The sequence below is a fragment of the Rhinoraja longicauda genome, chromosome 15, assembly GCF_053455715.1.
Source record: "Rhinoraja longicauda isolate Sanriku21f chromosome 15, sRhiLon1.1, whole genome shotgun sequence".
Taxonomy (NCBI): Eukaryota; Metazoa; Chordata; class Chondrichthyes; order Rajiformes; family Arhynchobatidae; genus Rhinoraja; species Rhinoraja longicauda.
In genome coordinates this window covers 17,615,726-17,634,434 of record NC_135967.1, presented here as the reverse complement: position 1 = coordinate 17,634,434, position 18,709 = coordinate 17,615,726, and the positions used below count along the sequence as shown (strand labels likewise).

General features: G+C 43.6%; 1 protein-coding gene across 8 annotated transcripts in view; it reads left to right on the top strand.

Annotated features, from left to right (window-relative positions):
* Positions 1-18,709, top strand: part of lrch2 (leucine-rich repeats and calponin homology (CH) domain containing 2) — a 107,268-nt gene that overhangs the window by 56,444 nt on the left and 32,115 nt on the right. For 4 of the 8 annotated variants that reach the window (XM_078412268.1, XM_078412266.1, XM_078412263.1 and 1 more), the window contains 4 exons: positions 466-627; positions 1,685-1,732; positions 9,868-9,963; positions 11,479-11,548. In XM_078412268.1, the coding sequence (XP_078268394.1) occupies positions 466-627; positions 1,685-1,732; positions 9,868-9,963; positions 11,479-11,548 (376 nt within the window). Of the gene's footprint in view, positions 1-465; positions 628-1,684; positions 1,737-9,867; positions 9,964-11,478; positions 11,549-18,709 lie in introns of all 8 variants that reach the window. The other 4 variants (XM_078412270.1, XM_078412269.1, XM_078412264.1 and 1 more) reach the window with 3 other exon arrangements.

The window sequence follows — 18,709 nt, the reverse complement described above, 5'->3', positions numbered from 1 at the left end:
AAAAAGACTGCATTCACCCTATCTATGCCCCTCATGGTTTATACACCTCAATAAGAACACACCTAGGCTCCATGCGATTAAGTCCTAGCCTGCCCAACCTTTCCCTACAACTCAGTCCCTCGAGTCTTGGCAACTTCTTTATAAATCTCTTCTACGCTTTTTGCTGGTTAGCACTTTAAAACTACGTTTTGTTAATTTAATTTAATAAGGATAAACACTATAAAGCACAATTAAATGTAGGCTTTCTAGACCTTCAATTGAATACCTTCTACCCCACCTTCAGTTGTGCGTGGACAGACTGTAATTGATTCCTTGTGCAAGATTAGTGCAATATCACAATACCTGTTAACAGAGAACAGTGCAGAAAGTATTTGTAATCTGATTTGATTATAATCTTTGTGTAATTCTTTCATGGTTTGAATAGTTTTGCATCATTGCTGTTTATCATTTCTGAATAAATTGCAGTCAACAGGGTTCTCTGGAGTTGAGAAACAAGATATGAATAATGCAGAACAAAAATATGGTGATGCACAGCGACATGTAGAATGGCGTCATGAAGAAAGGAAACATGTTAAACAGATCAGAAAAGACCACATGAAGGTATATGGTCACAAAGACCACATGAAGGTTTCTGGTCACTAATAAAATTCTTTTTTTCTCAGAAATATGAAAAGGTGTTATGGATAAATCCTAATCCAGAACCCAAATTAAAAAATCTAAATTGACTCAGAGTGAAATATAGTGTGGAAAGATTTCTTTGGGTAAGATGTGAGAGTACAACATGTCTGTATGCTGAAACATATAATGAGCGGTGGGGGCGAAACAAAGTCTGGCAAGGATAGGTGGATCCAGGTCTCTGCTCCCAAGTTGAGACTTTTCAGTCAAGAATGAATGATTTGAATGATCTCTTTCTTTAGTAAACGTGGTTTACCATCTGCTGTTATAGATGGATCCCTCACCTCTGTTTCCTCTGTGTCCCACAGTTCTGCTCCTTTTCCCCCTTGCTCCAGACAGAACAAGAATAGGCTTCCCTTGGTCCTTGCTTTAGACCCTTCGCATCCAACACATAATCTTCTGACAATTCTTCCACATTCAATGTGATCCCACAAGACAGGAGTAGACAATCCTTGGCCTCCATTGCCCGAGTAAGGCTCCTTGTAAACTTGAGGAATGCACCTCATAGTTTGTTTGGATTCTCCATTTTTAAGTAACATCGCCCCTGAACATCCTCCCCTTGTCTGTTCCCCACCCTGGTGTGCTTGCATTTTTCCCTCATCCCTCCTCTGGATTTATATTTCACTCCTCTTTTTTCCTTATTGGACACTCTTCTGTTCCCTTTTCATCTCTATCCTTTGTCCACCCATTTGCCAGACTTGTCCTGTCTCCACTTATCTTCCAGTTTTCTTTTTCCTACTACAATCAGCCTGAGGAAGATTCCCAAAATATTGCCTATCAATGTCACCCCGGGATGTTGCCTGATCTGCTTAGTTACTCCAGCACTTTTTTTGTTAACTAGCATCTACAGTTTCTTGTGTCTCCACTTTATAAGAATCCTGGTATATTGCTATGTATAACATATTTTTCATACTGTGTGCTCCATATGATTTATTGAACAAAGATTTCCTGCAGAATAGAACTTTCTATCAAATTTAACCCATCTCATCAAGCTTTCTTTGCTCTGCAGTTAAGATCTTCAAAGAAGACTAAAGAGGAATTTGCATATGAAAATAAGGCATGTAGTCCTTTTTTTACATTTATCATAAAACTTAATCTATGCTGTAGAAAGTTTAGAAAATGCAAGATGAAACTAAAAGTGAAAATGAACAAAATAGAGGCTGTGGAAAATATTGTCAAATAAAAGTAAGGAAAACACCAACTATTAAAATATAAAAGATGAGTGTGTATCTTTGATCTCTCCTTGACACAATGGGATACAGTGTATGTTATAATTGAGGAGAAGTATTAAATTGTAGGAGAGGAAAATAGTTACAGGAAAATATTAAGTGTTAACACACTTGGACATTGGTAAATTGAGTCTAAGAGTCAACTTGGGTAAGTTGAGGACATGGTAAATTGGGTCCAACTTGTACCCAGGTTGTTATGAAAAGAAAGGAGAAAATGGTGCTATCCATGCTTTTCTATTCTTCCCCTTTATGAGCATGACGCTGGAGTAACATGGTCCTGTTTTACAAAAGAAAGAAATAGTAAGTTTTTACTCGCCAATCATCCTATCCTCAGCAGTGGGTAAATAACAGGAAACAATTCTTAAACCCTTGGACAATTTGGCATTACAGTAGTAGTGGATTTATCAAGGACAATTGACGTGCACTGATGATAAAATAGTTGTCTCTGAGTAATGTCTGAATTTCTGAGAAAATATCAATGAGAATTGATGAAGACAATATGAAGCTGTAGATCTGCGTAAATATTTTGATAAAGTAAAGTCGCTGGTAAAGTAAAAGTCAATTGGATTCGGGAGAAAACGAGCAAGTTAATACAGAAATGATTCAATGGCGTGAAGTACAGTAAATAGGTGACAAATGTTTTTGTGAGAGGAAGACTGCTGTCAGCTCTGGACCTTTTTGTGGTCCATGGCAATGATTTTGGCTTCAAAATAGCATGCATCATTAGAGCCATAGAGTGATGCAGTGTGGAAACAGGCCCTTCGGCCCAACTTGCCCACGCCCACCAACATGTCCCAGCTACACTAGTCCCACCTGCCTGTGCATAGTCCATATCCCTCCAAACCTGTTCTATCCATATGCCTGTCTAACTGTTTCTTAAACATTGGGATAGTCCCAGCCTCAACGACCTCATCTGGCAGCTTGTTCCATACACCCACCACCCTTTGTGTGAAAAAGTTACCCCTCAGATTCCTATTAAATCTTTTCCCCTTCACCTTAGACCTATGCCCTCTGGTTTCGATTCACCTACTCTGGGCAAGAGACTCTGTGCATCTACCCGATATCTTCCTCTCATGATTTTGTACACCTCTATAAGATCGACCCTCATCCTCCTGCGCTCCTAAGAAATAGAGACCCAGCCTACTCAACCTCTCCCTATAGCTCACACCCTCTAGTCCTGGCAACATCCAAATCTTCTCTGAACCCTTTCAAGCTTGACAATATCGTTCCTGTAACATGGTGCCGAGAACTGAACACAATATTCTAAATGTGGTCTCACCAACGTCTTATACAACTGCAACATGACCTCCCAACTTCTCTACTTTATACTCTGATTGATGAAGGCCAATGTTCCAAAAGCCTTTTTGACCACCTTATCTACCTGCAACTCGACCTTCAAGGAACCATGCACCTGCCCTCCTGGATCCCTCTGCTCTACAATACCACCCAGAGGCCTACCATTCACTGTGTCGGTCCTGCCCTTGAAAGACGTCCCAAAATACACACCTCACTAATTCTGTGTTAAATTCCATCAACCATTACGCAGTCCACCTGGCCAATCGATCCAAATCCTGCTACAAACTTTCACAACCATCTTCACTATCTGTAAAACCACCAACTTTAGTATCATCAGCAAACTTGCTAATCTTGCCCTGTATATTCTCATCCAAATCATTGATGTAGGTGACAAACAGTATTGGGCCCAGCACCGAATCCTGAGGCACACCACTAGTCACAGGCCTCCAGTCTGAGAAGCTACCTTCCACTGTCACCCTCTGCTTCCTTTCATGGAACCAATTTGCTATCCAGTCAGCTATCTCTCCTTGGATCCCATGCGATCTAACCTTCCAGAGCAGCCTACAACGTGGAACCTTGTCAAATGCCTTACTGAAATCCATGAAATTTTCAGATGATAAACACATTTGGCTTTCCGATTGGGAATAAGGAAGAAGCTTAATGTTGCACAATAATTCAACAGAAAAGTAGCAGATGGAATTCAGTCAGAAAAATGTCAGGTGCTGCACTAACTAAGGGGAAATGAGAGTAAGGAAATAACAATAATAGTAGGATACTGGGAAGTAGAAGAATTCAACCCTTGGTGCATTCCAGAAATTGCTGAAGAGCTAAAACCTGGATGATTTCCTTTATTGGCCAAAGTATAGAATGTAAGAACAAAGTGTTAATTAAATATTTAAGCCTCAGCTGGCGTACTGTGTACAGTTCTGTTCACCAAATGATAGGAAGGCAAAGGTTGGATTTGAGTGTACAGAAATAGTGTTGTGTTCAGTTCTGGGCACTATATCAAGGACCAGAAGACATAGGTTAAAGGTGAAGGGGAACAGATTTAATAGGAATCTAATGGGTAATTTTTTTTGCATAATGGGTGGTGGGAGTATGGAATAAGCTGCCAGAGGAGGTAGTTGAGGCTGGAACTACCCCAACCTTTAAGAAACAGTTAGACAGGTACATGAATAGGACTAGTTTGGAGGAATATGGGCCAAACGCGGACAGGTGGGACTAGTTTAGCAGGGACATGTTGGTCAATGTGGGCAAGTTGGGCCGAGGAGCCTGTTTCCACTCGGCAAGTTGGGGAGGAGCTGTAACACTCTGACGCTGACAATTGTGACCCTATTGTTTAAGACAGGAGAAAGTGGAAAAATAGGGAGCTACAGACCATTTGGACTGACATGTTTAGAGAACGTTAGAATCGGTTTGCTCTTCAACATGTACACATGAAAGGAAAATTGTTTGACAAATTCTGATGGTATTCTACATTTGCAATTAACAGAATCGATCTGGGGAATCAATGGTATTCTTGGTCTTTCAGAAAACCACCTAAGGTTTCACACAAGATATCAAACCAAATTAGCTCTTGAGAATGAGGGATAATTTATTGGCATGCATTAAGGTTGGGATCTATGACGACTATGGTGCTGCAGTGATGGATGCTGGAGCTCCATTGATTTGGAAAAGGAACTAATGATATTCAGCTGCATGGTAAGTGAGTTTTGAGGAGGATACAGAGAAGCTTCAAAGACATCTTGGTAGGCTAAATGAATGCGAGGACAAGGAAGATAGATTATAATATGGAAAACTGAGAATCTAATCTGTTTGGAAAATAAAAACGTGATTGTACATGTATCATTGAATGTCAATATACAGGTAAACAGCAATTAGGAAGACAAAGAGTATAATGTATAACAGTATGTGTAGGAAAGAACTGCAGATACTGGTTTAAATCGAAGGTAGACACAAAATGCTGGAGTAACTCAGCGGGGCAGGCAGCATCTCTGGAGAGAAGGAATGGGCGGTTTTGGGTCGAGATCCTTTTTCAGACAGAAGAAGAGTCTGAGGAAGGGTCTCGACCTGAAACGTCACCCATTCCTTCTCTCCAGAGATGCTGCCTGTACCGCTGAGTTACTCTAGCATTTTGTGTCTACCATGCATAATAGTATAATGCCTTTGTTGTAAGGGGGTTTGAGTACAATATGTTTTACTGCAATTATAAAGGCCTCCAATGGAATAACGTGTATACGTCTGACCTCCCTATTTAAGAATATCCCGTCTATGCATTTGGTGCTCACAATGTGGCTTCCTTTTCATCAGCAAGACCAATGCAGACGAGGCGACTTTTGCCGAACACATGTGTTCAGTCCGCCAAGGCATGCTGGATCTCTCAGTTGCTAATTGTTTTAACTCCCCTTCTCATCTCCATACTGACCGTTCTTTTCTGGAACATCTACCACCAGAGTCCACACGTAAACTGGAAGGAAGGCACCTCATAACCTGCTTGAGAAGCTTACAAACCAACAGTACGAACATTGGATTTTCAATTTTAGCAATACCCCTTACCCCTTTCTGGGGTGGGGGAGGGGGGGGGCACACAGGACACTGTTCCTTTTTCTCCCTCATCCCCCTCCCCCTGTCCCGTCCTTTTCCACCTATGTTCCTCCATCTAGCTTTACATTTTATCCCTCTTTATCTGATACCCTTTTGTCATGTTTCTATCTCTAGTCTTTGTCATTTACTACACCAATTTACAAATCAAATTCCCTTTTGCCTGTATCTGCCTATCATTTACCAGGCTATGTCCTACCTCCACCTCCCTCTTCTAACTTTCTCTCCCCACGGCAATGTCTGAAGAACGATCCCAACCTGAAATGTTGTTTATCCAATCCCTCCCCAGACATTGCCTGACCCACTCGCTTACTCCAACACTTTGCTTTGCTCAAGATTTAAGCATCAACAGTTCCTTATGTCTCCATTTTGTTGCTCCACTGTGAAATCTCCTCAAGTTATGCTTACTTTGAAGAAGTTTTCCTCTGGGAGTTCTGAGAGACCCTCTCTCACTGCTCCATATCTGTGATTCCTGCTGCTCTTCAACCATGTTCTGACCCAGAATTACTACTACAGCCATGTGTGTTTCCTCAACAATTGCCCGCCCCACCATTTTGTCCCTCGTGTCCAGCTCTGTTTCCAGGTCTCCCAATTCAAGCCCAACCAAGGTATCTAAACTCCATCCATCAGTTCTCGCACTAGTTCTTCATCCACACACTACGTTCATTCTTGGCCATGCATTGTTAGATTCTGACCCTCACATTGTTCCAGGCCTCACTCACCCAGATGTGTCTTGACCTCAACTCTACTTCATCCTCTGCTGGATCCACACATTCAATTAGTGCAGCTTCATTTACCTATCGCCATTAAGTATTGCAAGTGCCCATCTACAGACCAGAACTCTCATAAGCTCTATACTACCCAACCATGCTCCCCACACTGCCGCATTAGCAGATCATGCCGTGCGCCTGAATGCCACCTCGTTGGTCACATCCCAGCCTGGGCCACAAAACCTGCCCGTCCGCACCATCTCCCTGGCTGCCCACAGACCAGGGCCTCTGACCACCGATCTTCACAGCCTTCCTGTAAGCCCACAGCCCAGGGCCACTAATGCTGCTGGCCCTCACTACATTTGCAGCGACTCCCATCCTTTGAGCTTCCCCCTGCCAACCATCTACCTTCTGGACCATTTTTTTCTAACGGCCAGTGCACCATCAACTGCCTTAATTTCTCTACAACCTTAAGCACTGCAAACTCTTCATTCTGAATGTGCAGCCCTCCACTCAATCAGTAACAATCCCAATATTGTTATTAAACCGACCGATAAGGAAGGTTCCATTGTAGCCTGGCATTCTGATCTCTACCGTGCTGAGGCCGCCATTAGATCTCGAGCACCTGTTCATATCCACCCCTCTGCTCCATATTGCATTGGCAGTGAAGGGAATGAAAATGTAATGATAAATGAGGTGTCAAATCAAGCAGGCTATTTTCTTCTGTCTGATCATAGTAATGCACAGCACAGAAATGGACTGTTCAGTCCACAGTCTGTGCTGACCCATACTAAGCGTGCAATAATCCCAGTTTTTTTTTTAATGTTCCCAGAAATTCCCAATGATTACCCCCAGATTTTACCACTCACTGTCACAATGGGGAAATTTACAGCGGCCAATTAATGTAGCAGCCCATGCATCTTTGGAATGCGTGCCCAGAGAAACCCATGAGGTTATAAGGAGAATGTGCAAATTCCACTTAGATGGCACCAGAGATCAGGTTTGAATTTGAATTGCTGGAGCTGTAAGGCAATAGCTCTCGCTGGCTGTGCCGCTATGCTACGTGTGGTGTTGGGCAGAATGGAAGACACAGCAGGTTTATGTAGTAAACTAAAATCATGTACATGTTAAGCAAATAATTTAGTGACCTTGAGTCCTTAATGACTTAGACGAAGGGATTAAAAGTACCATTAGCAAATTTGCAGATGATACTAAGCTGGGGGGTAGTGTGAATTGTGAGGAAGATGCAATAAGGCTGCAGGGTGACTTGGACAGGTTGTGTGAGTGGGCGGATACATGGCAGATGCAGTTTAATGTAGATAAGTGTGAGGTTATTCACTTTGGAAGTAAGAATAGAAAGGCAGATTATTATCTGAATGGTGTCAAGTTAGGAAGAGGGGATGTTCAACGAGATCTGGGTGTCCTAGTGCATCAGTCACTGAAAGGAAGCATGCAGGTACAGCAGGCAGTGAAGAAAGCCAATGGAATGTTGGCCTTCATAACAAGAGGAGTTGAGTATAGGAGCAAAGAGGTCCTTCTACAGTTGTACCGGGCCCTGGTGAGACCGCACCTGGAGTACTGTGTGCAGTTTTGGTCTCCAAATTTGAGGAAGGATATTCTTGCAATGGAGGGCGTGCAGCGTAGGTTCACTAGGTTAATTCCCGGAATGGCGGGACTGTCGTATGTTGAAAGGCTGGAGCGATTGGGCTTGTATACACTGGAATTTAGAAGGATGAGGGGGGATCTTATTGAAACATATAAGATAATTAGGGGATTGGACACATTAGAGGCAGGAAACATGTTCCCAATGTTGGGGGAGTCCAGAACAAGGGGCCACAGTTTAAGAATAAGGGGTAGGCTATTTAGAACGGAGATGAGGAAGAACTTTTTCAGTCAGAGAGTGGTGAAGGTGTGGAATTCTCTGCCTCAGAAGGCAGTGGAGGCCAGTTCGTTGGATGCTTTCAAGAGAGAGCTGGATAGAGCTCTTAAGGATAGCGGAGTGAGGGGGTATGGGGAGAAGGCAGGAACAGGGTACTGATTGAGAGTGATCAGCCATGATCGCATTGAATGGCGGTGCTGGCTCGAAGGGCTGAATGGCCTACTCCTGCACCTATTGTCTATTGTCTTATCATTGCCTTATTAAAGTATTACACTCATTTTGATCAGGCAGATGGATTACATTTAATGGTCTTCAGATAACTTTCTCAACAACTCACTTTCAGCTGCATTTTATTAAGCTGTAAATCAATATCTTGCTGATCAAGAGTATTTCTTTGACCTGTATACTGGATATGAACCTGAACAATAAAAATCATATTTGATGTACCTGTAAGGCTGCATGACAAATAAACACTCTTAAAATGTAAGATATTGATTTATAGCTAAATAAAATTCAGATTAAAGTAGGTTGTATCACAAATTATCTGGACTTGTCTCATTCATTAAAATGAGTTGTTGCACATGCCTCTGTGTTAGAATTGATTGGAATGCATAATCCGAACCTACTTCAATGTTGAAAATCATACTTTGTTGATGAATGTCAAGCTGGTTATTGATAATTTTAAAGTATGAAGAGGAAAAGAAACATCACCCCTAAGTCTCTGAGCAATTCTTCAGAACCCCCTGATCTGGAGATTTGAAATGGCAGATCTACATAGAAAGGAAATGGATTAAAATCATTTTCTTTGTTACCTTCATTTGCTTTTTCAGTTGGTAAAGAAAGACACTCGCATTGATATATTTTTCATATTGCCAGGATACCTCTATCTGAATAACAAAATTCAATATCTTATGATTAAAATATACTGTGGACTTACGTACATCAAATGTTTTAATGATGTAAATATTTTTGGTATGATTTGGGAGTCAATATTGGCCAGGACTTAGACAGTTCCTCTAATATTCTTCAAAACGTGTCATTTGATCACAGTGTGTGATCTGTGAATGTGATCTCGCATTCAAGAGAGAGCTAGAAAGAGCTCTTAAGGATAGCGGAGTCAGGGGGTATGGGGAGAAGGCAGGAACGGGGTACTGATTGAGAATGATCAGCCATGATCACATTGAATGGCGGTGCTGGCTCGAAGGGCCTCCTCCTGCACCTATTGTCTATAATGTGATCTTGCAGTAAAATTTATAAGACAGTTGTTCCCTTGTTGCGGCATTCCTCTGTGTTACATTGTAAGAACAGACTAGGTTTTTGTATTCAAGGATAACTTCTCCCTGAAAGATAAGTGTGCTGTCAACTGAGTCGTGGATGTCTTAAGAACAAAAACATAGTGTACTGAAAGTACTTTGTCTAGCCTTTTCTCAATTAATTAAATATCCTGATTTATTTGCATTTGTTTTTACCATTACAGTCAGATATTGAAACTACATCCATGCCTTCGGCAACATCTGCTCAGATCATATCTTCTTCACCTTCTGTCCAGGTTATACGCAGCCTATCGTTTGAGGTATCGTAACCGCATTTATACACTTTCTATTTTGCTTTCTAAATATTCCATGTCCATTCATTAGAATACTCTTATTGTAAATTAACTAATCCAATAAAAATTTCAGAAGGTAACAATTTTTTTTAAAAATGAAACGAGACCAATTGGACCCATTGGGTCCAAATGGTCCCTGCGTTGGTGCAGCCCTCCCTCCCCCCTCCACTGTTCATCCCCCCCTCCACCACCCTCCCCCCCTCCACCCTCCCTCCCTCCACCTTCCCTCCCCATCCACCCTCCCTCTCCCCCTCCACCCTCCACCCTCCCCCTCCACCCTCCCCCTCCACCCTCCCTCTCCCCCTCCACCCTCTCTCCCCCTCCCCCTCCACCCTCTCTCCCCCTCCACCCTCTCTCCCCCCTCCACCCTCCCTCCCCCCTCCACCCTCCCTCTCCCCTTCCACCCTCCCTCTCCCCTTCCACCCTCCCTCTCCCCTTCCTCCCTCCCTCTCCCCTTCCTCCCTCCCTCCCTTCACCCTCCCTCCCTTCACCCCCCCTCCCCCGCCCTTCACCCCCCTCCCCCGCCCTTCACCCCTCCCCCCCTCCCTTCACCCATCCCCTTCACCCCTTCTCCTTCCCCCTCACACACCTCTCCCCTCCCCTCTTCCTCACCCCCCCACCCCTACTCTTCCTCCTCCCTCAGCCCAACTGTGGACCCGTTGCTGTGCGTGGAGTGCCCCCGTGGCCGTGTGCGGGCAAGGGGGGACGGAAATGGCACTGACCTCGGCCCCGTTTCTCCTGGGGGCCAGGCATGGAGCCGAAGCGTCTCCTGCAGCTTGGCTGCAATCTGCGGCGGGGAACGGCGGCAATGGCATGGACCCGTTGCTGGGCGGGGAGTGTCTCCCGGGGCCGTGGGTGGGTGAGAGTGGACAGCAAGAAGGCACTAACCTCGGCCCCATTTCTCCTGTGAGTCGGGCGTGTAGCTGAAGTCTCTCCTGCAGCTCCGCGCCATCTTGTGGATCCTCTGCCGCGTGCTGCACCATGGGAGGAAGGTTAGGTGCAGGGCCCGCTGGGACTGGTGCCCGTCCTCCCGCTGGTCCTCCGGGGGGGGAGGGTGCAATTATTTAAGTTCTTCCTCCTGCCCTCCCCATCTCCTTCCCCTCCCTCCTTCCCCCTCCATTCTCCCCCCCTCCCGCTCCCTCTACCCCTCCCTCCACCCCTCCTTACCCCCTTCCCATCCCCCTCAACCCCCCTTATCCTCCCTCCTCCCCTCCACCCCACTCCCTCCCTAGGAGATAGATTTAAACTTTAAAATGTAAATAACTTAAAAAATATAACACTGATTTCAATTAAACTTCCATTAGCACCAAAGGGACGACGGCCTAAAATTGTCGTGCTATCGTGTACCGTTTTGGCTGTAGTTCAGGAGCAGACAAACGAGAGTTTTAGTATATAGATGTTGAAATTTGTTTTTTTGAAAATTCTAGAGTTATGGCTTTCACAAAAATAAAATATTTGTTTAAACATTGTGTCCTGTCACAGGAGGAAGGCAGGTCCGTTGCCTTTTCCGCATCATCCGCAGCTGTACCATTTGGTCTGAAGCCTCGATCTGGTAAGTTGTATGCTGTTTCATCAGAATCCTCCTTTCTATTTCACATAATGTTAAGTTTCACATTATTACCTGTCTTTATTGAGGTTGGAAATTAGTCTGTAAAATTCATTTACGCAATACATTTACAGGTAATTTTGACACATCAGTAAATGTGTTATCGTTATTATTTTATGTAGATATGATGACTGTTCAAAGTTCCAATAGCACGTAAATGGGCTATATATCTAAAGATCTAGAACAATTTATAAAGCAGCAGTCTGAATTAACACTGTGGTCAAATTTGTAGTTGGCAAACATTGATGTGACAATGTAGACAATTATCTCTGAATAGAGAACAACTGAAGTTCTATTTAAGAATCCCAGACTTGAAAACTTGCCTTTTATTTTTGCAAAACACCCTTCTATTCTCTGAATAATAATAATAATAATAATGCATTACATTTATATAGCGCTTTTCTAAACACTCAAAGACGCTTAACACCCAAAGATTCACTTGTAATTTTGAATAGAGTTCAAACAGTAGATTTTGTGGTTTCTTTGTTCTTATTGTGAGAAATGAAAGAATACGTCAAGATATGGCAGTGTATTTAGATATGGCAGAAAATTTAGTATTACATCACATGATATATGGGTGCCATTAACTTTTCCAAACAAAAGTTAATATCAGGAACCATTTCATACTTGAATGTGACATTTCACAACATTGAACACTTCATTAACTTACTGTACTGTGCCAGAATGACTATGGACCATAATTTGCTGTGGCAATGTGTCTAAAAGTGTTTTTGCTTTATTGAACTTGCGCATTTAAGTTTTAAGCTTTTTGTGTGCCAAATTGCCAAAAGTATGATCTTGAGCTTTGCAGCTGGGAACATTGGACATTGAAGTTCTGTGTAAAAATGGAAATATTTGAGTATCACATTCTTCTTCCTATTCTTGCGTTTAAGGCAGCAGAAGTTATGAAGCTGCTTCTGCTTCTGCTGTCTCTGTTTGTTGTCGTTCGCCTGACTGAGGTCAGTTGACAGGGCTCACCACAAGAAGGTCGGCAACGTGAGCCCCAGTATCACATTGAAAGAATATTAAACCAGGACTGAAAAGGAAGTATAAATTAGTATAAATAAGTATAAATTAGAATGGGCAAGTTCATTGTTAAATCACATATGAATGGGGAAAGTAATTAGTTTGAGAGAAAAAGGCAAGAAAAGTATGAAACTTCAACAATTAAAATCTGAAGGTGCTCAGTTTTGTTTTTTATCTAACACAGAATATATTTGCTTCAGAGGGAGTGCAGTGAAGGTTCACTGAAATAATTTCTGGGATAGCAGGACCCAGACATGAGGCGGGGTTCTGTCGCATAGCAACTCGGTCTGTATTGGTTGAAGTTTAGAGGATTGAGAAGGTTGACACTGAAAAGTACACATTCCTGATGAGGCTAGCCAAATTGGATGCAGAGAGGATACTTCAGTAACTTCAAGAAATTTCAAGTAACTTTTGCATTCCCCCTCTTCTTCCCACCTCCCCCACCCTGTTGTCCTCTCAGTTCCACTGTTCACTTCCTTGTATCCCTGTCGTTAGCACATACTCCCCAGCCAACAATGGGCCGTTATGTACTCTACCCTTCCTGAGGTCATCTGTTGCCAGCCCTGTTTTGTTCTGTCCTTTTATTGCTCCCAGTTTCTCCACCCTTCCCCCACCTCTATCTTTCAGTCTAAAGAATGGTTCCGACTTGAAACTTCACCTCTTCCTTTTCTTCTTTCTTTTCTCACCTGACCTGCTGAGCTACTACTGCTTGTTGTCTATCTTTGGTATAAACCAGCATCTGTAGTGCCTTCTTACACAAAGAGGATGCTTGCTGTGGCTGGTGGTCCAGAACACGTGGTGACAGTCCAAGATAACGAGTCCGATATTTAAAACTAAGATGAAAAGTAATTTCTACACGGCAGTGACAAACTTGTAAAATTCATTACCACAGAAGACTGTGTAGTTCAAGTGGCTGAATGTATTTAAGGTAATAAATGTACAATGCATCAAATATCGGGAGAAGGCGGAAATATAGTGTTGAGAGAGATCAGCCCTGATTGTATAGAATGGCAGTGCTAGCTCAAAGGGCTGAATGACCTGCCACTCTTCCCGTTTTCTGATTTTTGTTACTCAACATAAGTGATGGTTAATTTTCAGTTCTAAACTGAAAGCAATTGATACCTTTGTTTAAATGGGAAAGATCAATATATTTTAATATTGGATCCATCCAATGTCAATATTAGATCCATCTCTAAATTTTGAGAAGGTGCCGCTCCTTCAACATCTACAGCAAGATGCTGTAGATGTTCTACCAGTGCCAGCTTCTTCCCAGTCGTGTGCTGGGGCAGCAGGTCGAAGGCCGCGGATGCCAGCAGGATGAACAAATTTATCAGGAAGGCTAGCTCCGTCCTGGGGCGGAGTTGGATTCATGTAAGGTGGTCTTGGAGGGGAGGATGCTCCTCATGCTGCGGAGCACCTTGGACAAAGCAGCTCACCCCCTCACACTAGTCAACCTGAGGAGTGCGAGTCTGAAAAAGGGTCTCGACCCGAAAGGTCACCCATTCCTTCGCTCCAGAGATGCTGCCTGTTCCGCTGAGTTACTCCAGCTTTTTGTGTCTATCTACGTTCAGCAACAGGCTGGTTCCACCAAGATCCAGTACGGAATGCCACAGGTGATCCTTCCTCCCTGTGGCTATCAAACTGTACAACTTCTCCCCCTTCTGTTGTTGGGTTGACTGACTTCCCCCCACCCCAAATCTTTGCACATCCCCAATCCTTTCCACTCGTCATTTTAATTTCATTTTTCATGTATCTTGTGTTTTATGATTGTTGATAGATCAATTTCTCTCCAGGGATAAATAAAGTTTTATCGTATCATATCCAATCAGGTTATCCTTTAGTCTAGTTCAGAACGATCTCCACTGCGTTACCTCTCATGTCCTCTCTAAGTCTTTTATCCTTGCCCTACCTCCTGATCCTTTGACCCAATTCCTACTGAAATGCCCATCATACAGCTTCCATTCTTGACATCTGTGTTAGTTCACAATGTATCTCCAGCCATGCAAACTCCATCAAATCTTTTGCTAAAGCCGATCCCCTCTTCTCCCCCGCACGCCACGGCCGTCGACTCTGCTGAGTTCCAGGCTCTGCTCCAAACCAAGAGCCTCCGCGTGGTTGGCTCCAACATTCACCCATCTCCAACATTCCTCCTCCTGACTCACCCGCACATCCTTCTACCCTCTGTGGACTTTTTAATCTCTAACTGTCAGCGAGACATAAAACTTCTTGACTTTTCTACTCTTTCTTACTCTAAACTCACTTACCCTTGTGCTCCAAACCCACCACTCACCCCAAAAAATTGGAGTCTGAAGAAGGGTCCCGATTCGAAACATCACCATCCTTTTTCTCTAGCGATGTTGCCTGACCCACTGAGTTACTCCAGCACTTTGTGTCTATCTTTGGGATAAACCAGCATCTGCAGTTCTTTGTTTCTATTAAATATAAACTTGCCTTTTCCGAACTTGGCTTGGATTGTTTCGAATTTCTTTGAAACATCTTGCTATTTTGAAAATCTGCCGTAAATCAAAGCTATGTTACCGCAGACAAGATGCCAACTTTGCATAGCTCCTAGGAGAGCGGTCGGTTTCAGCCGGTACAATTTTCATATTGGTTTGTGCATCTATCTCGAAGTTCGTGTCATAGCCTCATCCTAATCTGACTGCCATGAACATGCTAACCTCGTTCACATCCCACGTACAAGCACTTGGTCCAACCCCTTCTTAAGTTTAGTTTATTGTCACATGTACCAAGGTACAGTGAAAATCTTTTGGTGTGTGCTAACCAGTCAGAGGAAAGACAGTACATGATTAAATTGAAGCATGCACAGTGGACAGGTACATGATAAAGGGAATAACAATTAATGCAAGATAAAGTCCAGTAAGGTCTGATTAGAGATTGTCCGAGGATCTATAGTAGGTCAGGACCACTCTCCAGTTGTTGATAGAATGGTTCAATTGCCCAATAACAACTGGGGAAAAAATCCCCCCCGAATCTGGAAGTGTGCACGATACCTTGCTAATTCAAGTGCTCATCCAGATAAATGTTCTGAGAGTACCGCCCGCCTTCACCTTCACCTCAGGCAATGCATCCCAGATTGCAACTAGTCTCTGAGTCATAGAGCTATACTCTACTGGACTGTTTGTAAGGAAAATAATTTCACCGTGCTAACAATTAACATGTGACAATAAAAGCACTATTGAGAAACAGGTTCTTTGACCCAACTTGTCCATGCTGATCAAGTGGCTTGTGGCGAACTAGTTGCACTTGCATGCACTTGACCAATATCTCTTTAATCCTTTCCTGTCCATGTATCTATCTAAAAGTAATTTAATTTTTTTTTAGTTCTGGAGCTAAGTTTGAGCGAAGATAAAATGACCTAACCCTCCACCCCTCTTCCTCTTGGATAGCCCCCCGGCCCTTTACCCTCTCACAATCTTTGCCTTTCTAACTGCTGATGTGTCACAAACCACCTTGACTACTCCACTCCCCTCTCCACTCTCATTCCTCCCCATCCCCCTCTTTGCCCCCCCCCCCCCCCACAAATGCACAGGTCTCCACATCTGCCTACTCTTGCCTCGCTGATCTTATCTCCTCGTATCTAGAGAATTTAGTCCATTTTTGTCCAGTCCTTTCCCACTTTCATCCTCGTCTGCTCTCCACCATTTCGAAATCTCTGGCCACCACTGCCTCATCTTTACTATGGGTGTCCATTATTTCTTCACTCCATTCCCAATAAGGTAGAGCCCTCCATTTCATTTTAGAATGTAGATCCAACTAATTCCCTTCTACTAATGATCCTGCGCCTGGCAGAACTACAGCATGGAAACCGGCCCTTCGGCCCAACTTGCCCATGTCGACCAAGAAGCCCCATCTAAATCCCACCTGCCCGGGATTGGCCCATATACCTCTAAACCTCTGCCTCAGCATGCACCTTTTAAATTTATTTTGAATGTTGTTATAGTACTTGGCTCATCTGCCTCCACTGGCAGCTCATTCCATATACCCATCACCCTCTGCGTGATAACCAAGAACCATAAAGTTTCCCTTCAGGTTTCTATTAAATCTTTCTCCTCGCACCTTAAACCTACGTCCTCTGGTTCTTCATGCTCCTACTCTGGGTTAAAGACTCCGTGCATCTAACCTATCTGACCACTCCTCATCATCTTGCACTGTAAGGAATGAAGTCCTAGCATGTCCAACCTCTCCAGATCACTCAGGCCCTCAAGTCCTGGGAACATCCTTGTAAATGTTCCCTACACTATTTCCAGCTTAACAACATTTCTTATAGTAGAGTGACCAAAACTGAACACAATATTTCCAAATGGCCTCACCAACATCTTGTACAACTGTAACATAAAATCACAACCTTTATACTTAATACCCTGACTGATGAAGCCCAATGTGTTGAAAACTGCCTTGACCACTTTATCCATTGGTGATGCCACTTTCAAGGAACTTTTTCTCATACTTCATTTCCACAACATCTGTTCTCTATTTCCGCAACATCTACCTCCTCTATATCACGCACCTGTTCTCGCCTCCCTCCTTCATCTCTGCTTTTCACTCCTTGACTCTGCATCCAGCACATTTTTCGATATTTCAGGAGCTTTAAATGCGATTCCTCCATCAGTCACATCTTTCCCCCATCCCACTCCTTTGTTTTCAACACGGACAACTCTCTCCGTGACGTCCTGGTTCGAACACCATTCCTCCCCCTACCCCACTCTATGACTCCAGATGAAGGGTTTCAACCTGAAATGCTTACTGCCCATTTCTCTTAGCAGATGTTGCCTGACCTGCTGAGTTTAGCTGGCCTTTTTTTTGCTCCATTGTTTTGAAATGCTGCAACATAATGTCCCAACTCTTATATTACATACCCTGACCTGTCAGATCAAGCATGGTATATGTGTTCTTCACCCCCCTATCCACTGTACTGCCAATTTCGGGGAACTATAGACCAGGATTCAACTACTCTCAATTGTTGATAATATTTTTTGAATATCACCATTTACTGGATATGTCCGACACAGATAAGTGTAGGACATATCCAAAAACCCTAATTCGTCAGGATAAATTCCATTTACTCCTGCTGTTTATGCTCACCAGGGACTTTGGATATGTTCCTGAATCCCATGTCCTGCAGAAGTAGCATGCCAGTCTTGGCCGCCATAATTTTTATCTCATTTTGATCTGCAGTCCTTTCTATGAAAGGAAAGAAAACGCTACCCAGTCACAACTCGTTCTCCTCATTAAAGCCTGACACTTATCAAAGCCTACACCCCTCTCAAATTGGCTACACCCAAGATGTCTCCCACTCCATGTTGTGCTCATTTTATACCTTGGTTACCATGATCCCACAGACACTGCAAGTCTAACTACCACCTCTGAAGTGTAAGGGTGGAGTTAAAGGGAGAGTAGTGTTATCTCCCAAATTAATGGGATGGATAGTTCAAGAACAGATAAGAGAGTGAGGTCGGGTAAAATCAGGACTGGTGTGAGAAGCGAGGTGAATACCAAATTAAAGGTGTTGTATTTGAATGCGAGTAGTATAAGAAACAAAGTGGATGAGCTTGTAGCACATTTAGAGATTGGTAGGTATGATGTGCGAATTACAGAGACATGGCTGCAGGAGGATCGGAGCTGGGAGCTGAATATTCAGGGTTATACATCATATCGGAATAACAGAAAGGTGGGCAGAAGGGGTGGGGTAGATCTGTTGGTTAGGAATTAAATTCAATCCTTAGTGAGGTGTGGCAGAGCATCAGAAGATGTAGAGTCATTTGTGGATAGAGCTGAAGAATTATAAGGGTAAAAAGACCCTAATGGAAGTTATTTACAGGTCCCCAAACAGTACCCAGGATATAGTGTACAAGTTACATCCCCCTCCTCTCTCCCCCTCCTCTCTCCCCCTCCTCTCTCCCCCTCCTCTCTCCCCCTCCTCTCTCCCCCTCCTCTCTCCCCCTCCTCTCTCCCCCTCCTCTCTCCCCCTCCTCTCTCCCCCTCCTCTCTCCCCCTCCTCTCTCCCCCTCCTCTCTCCCCCTCCTCTCTCCCCCTCCTCTCTCCCCCTCCTCTCTCCCCCTC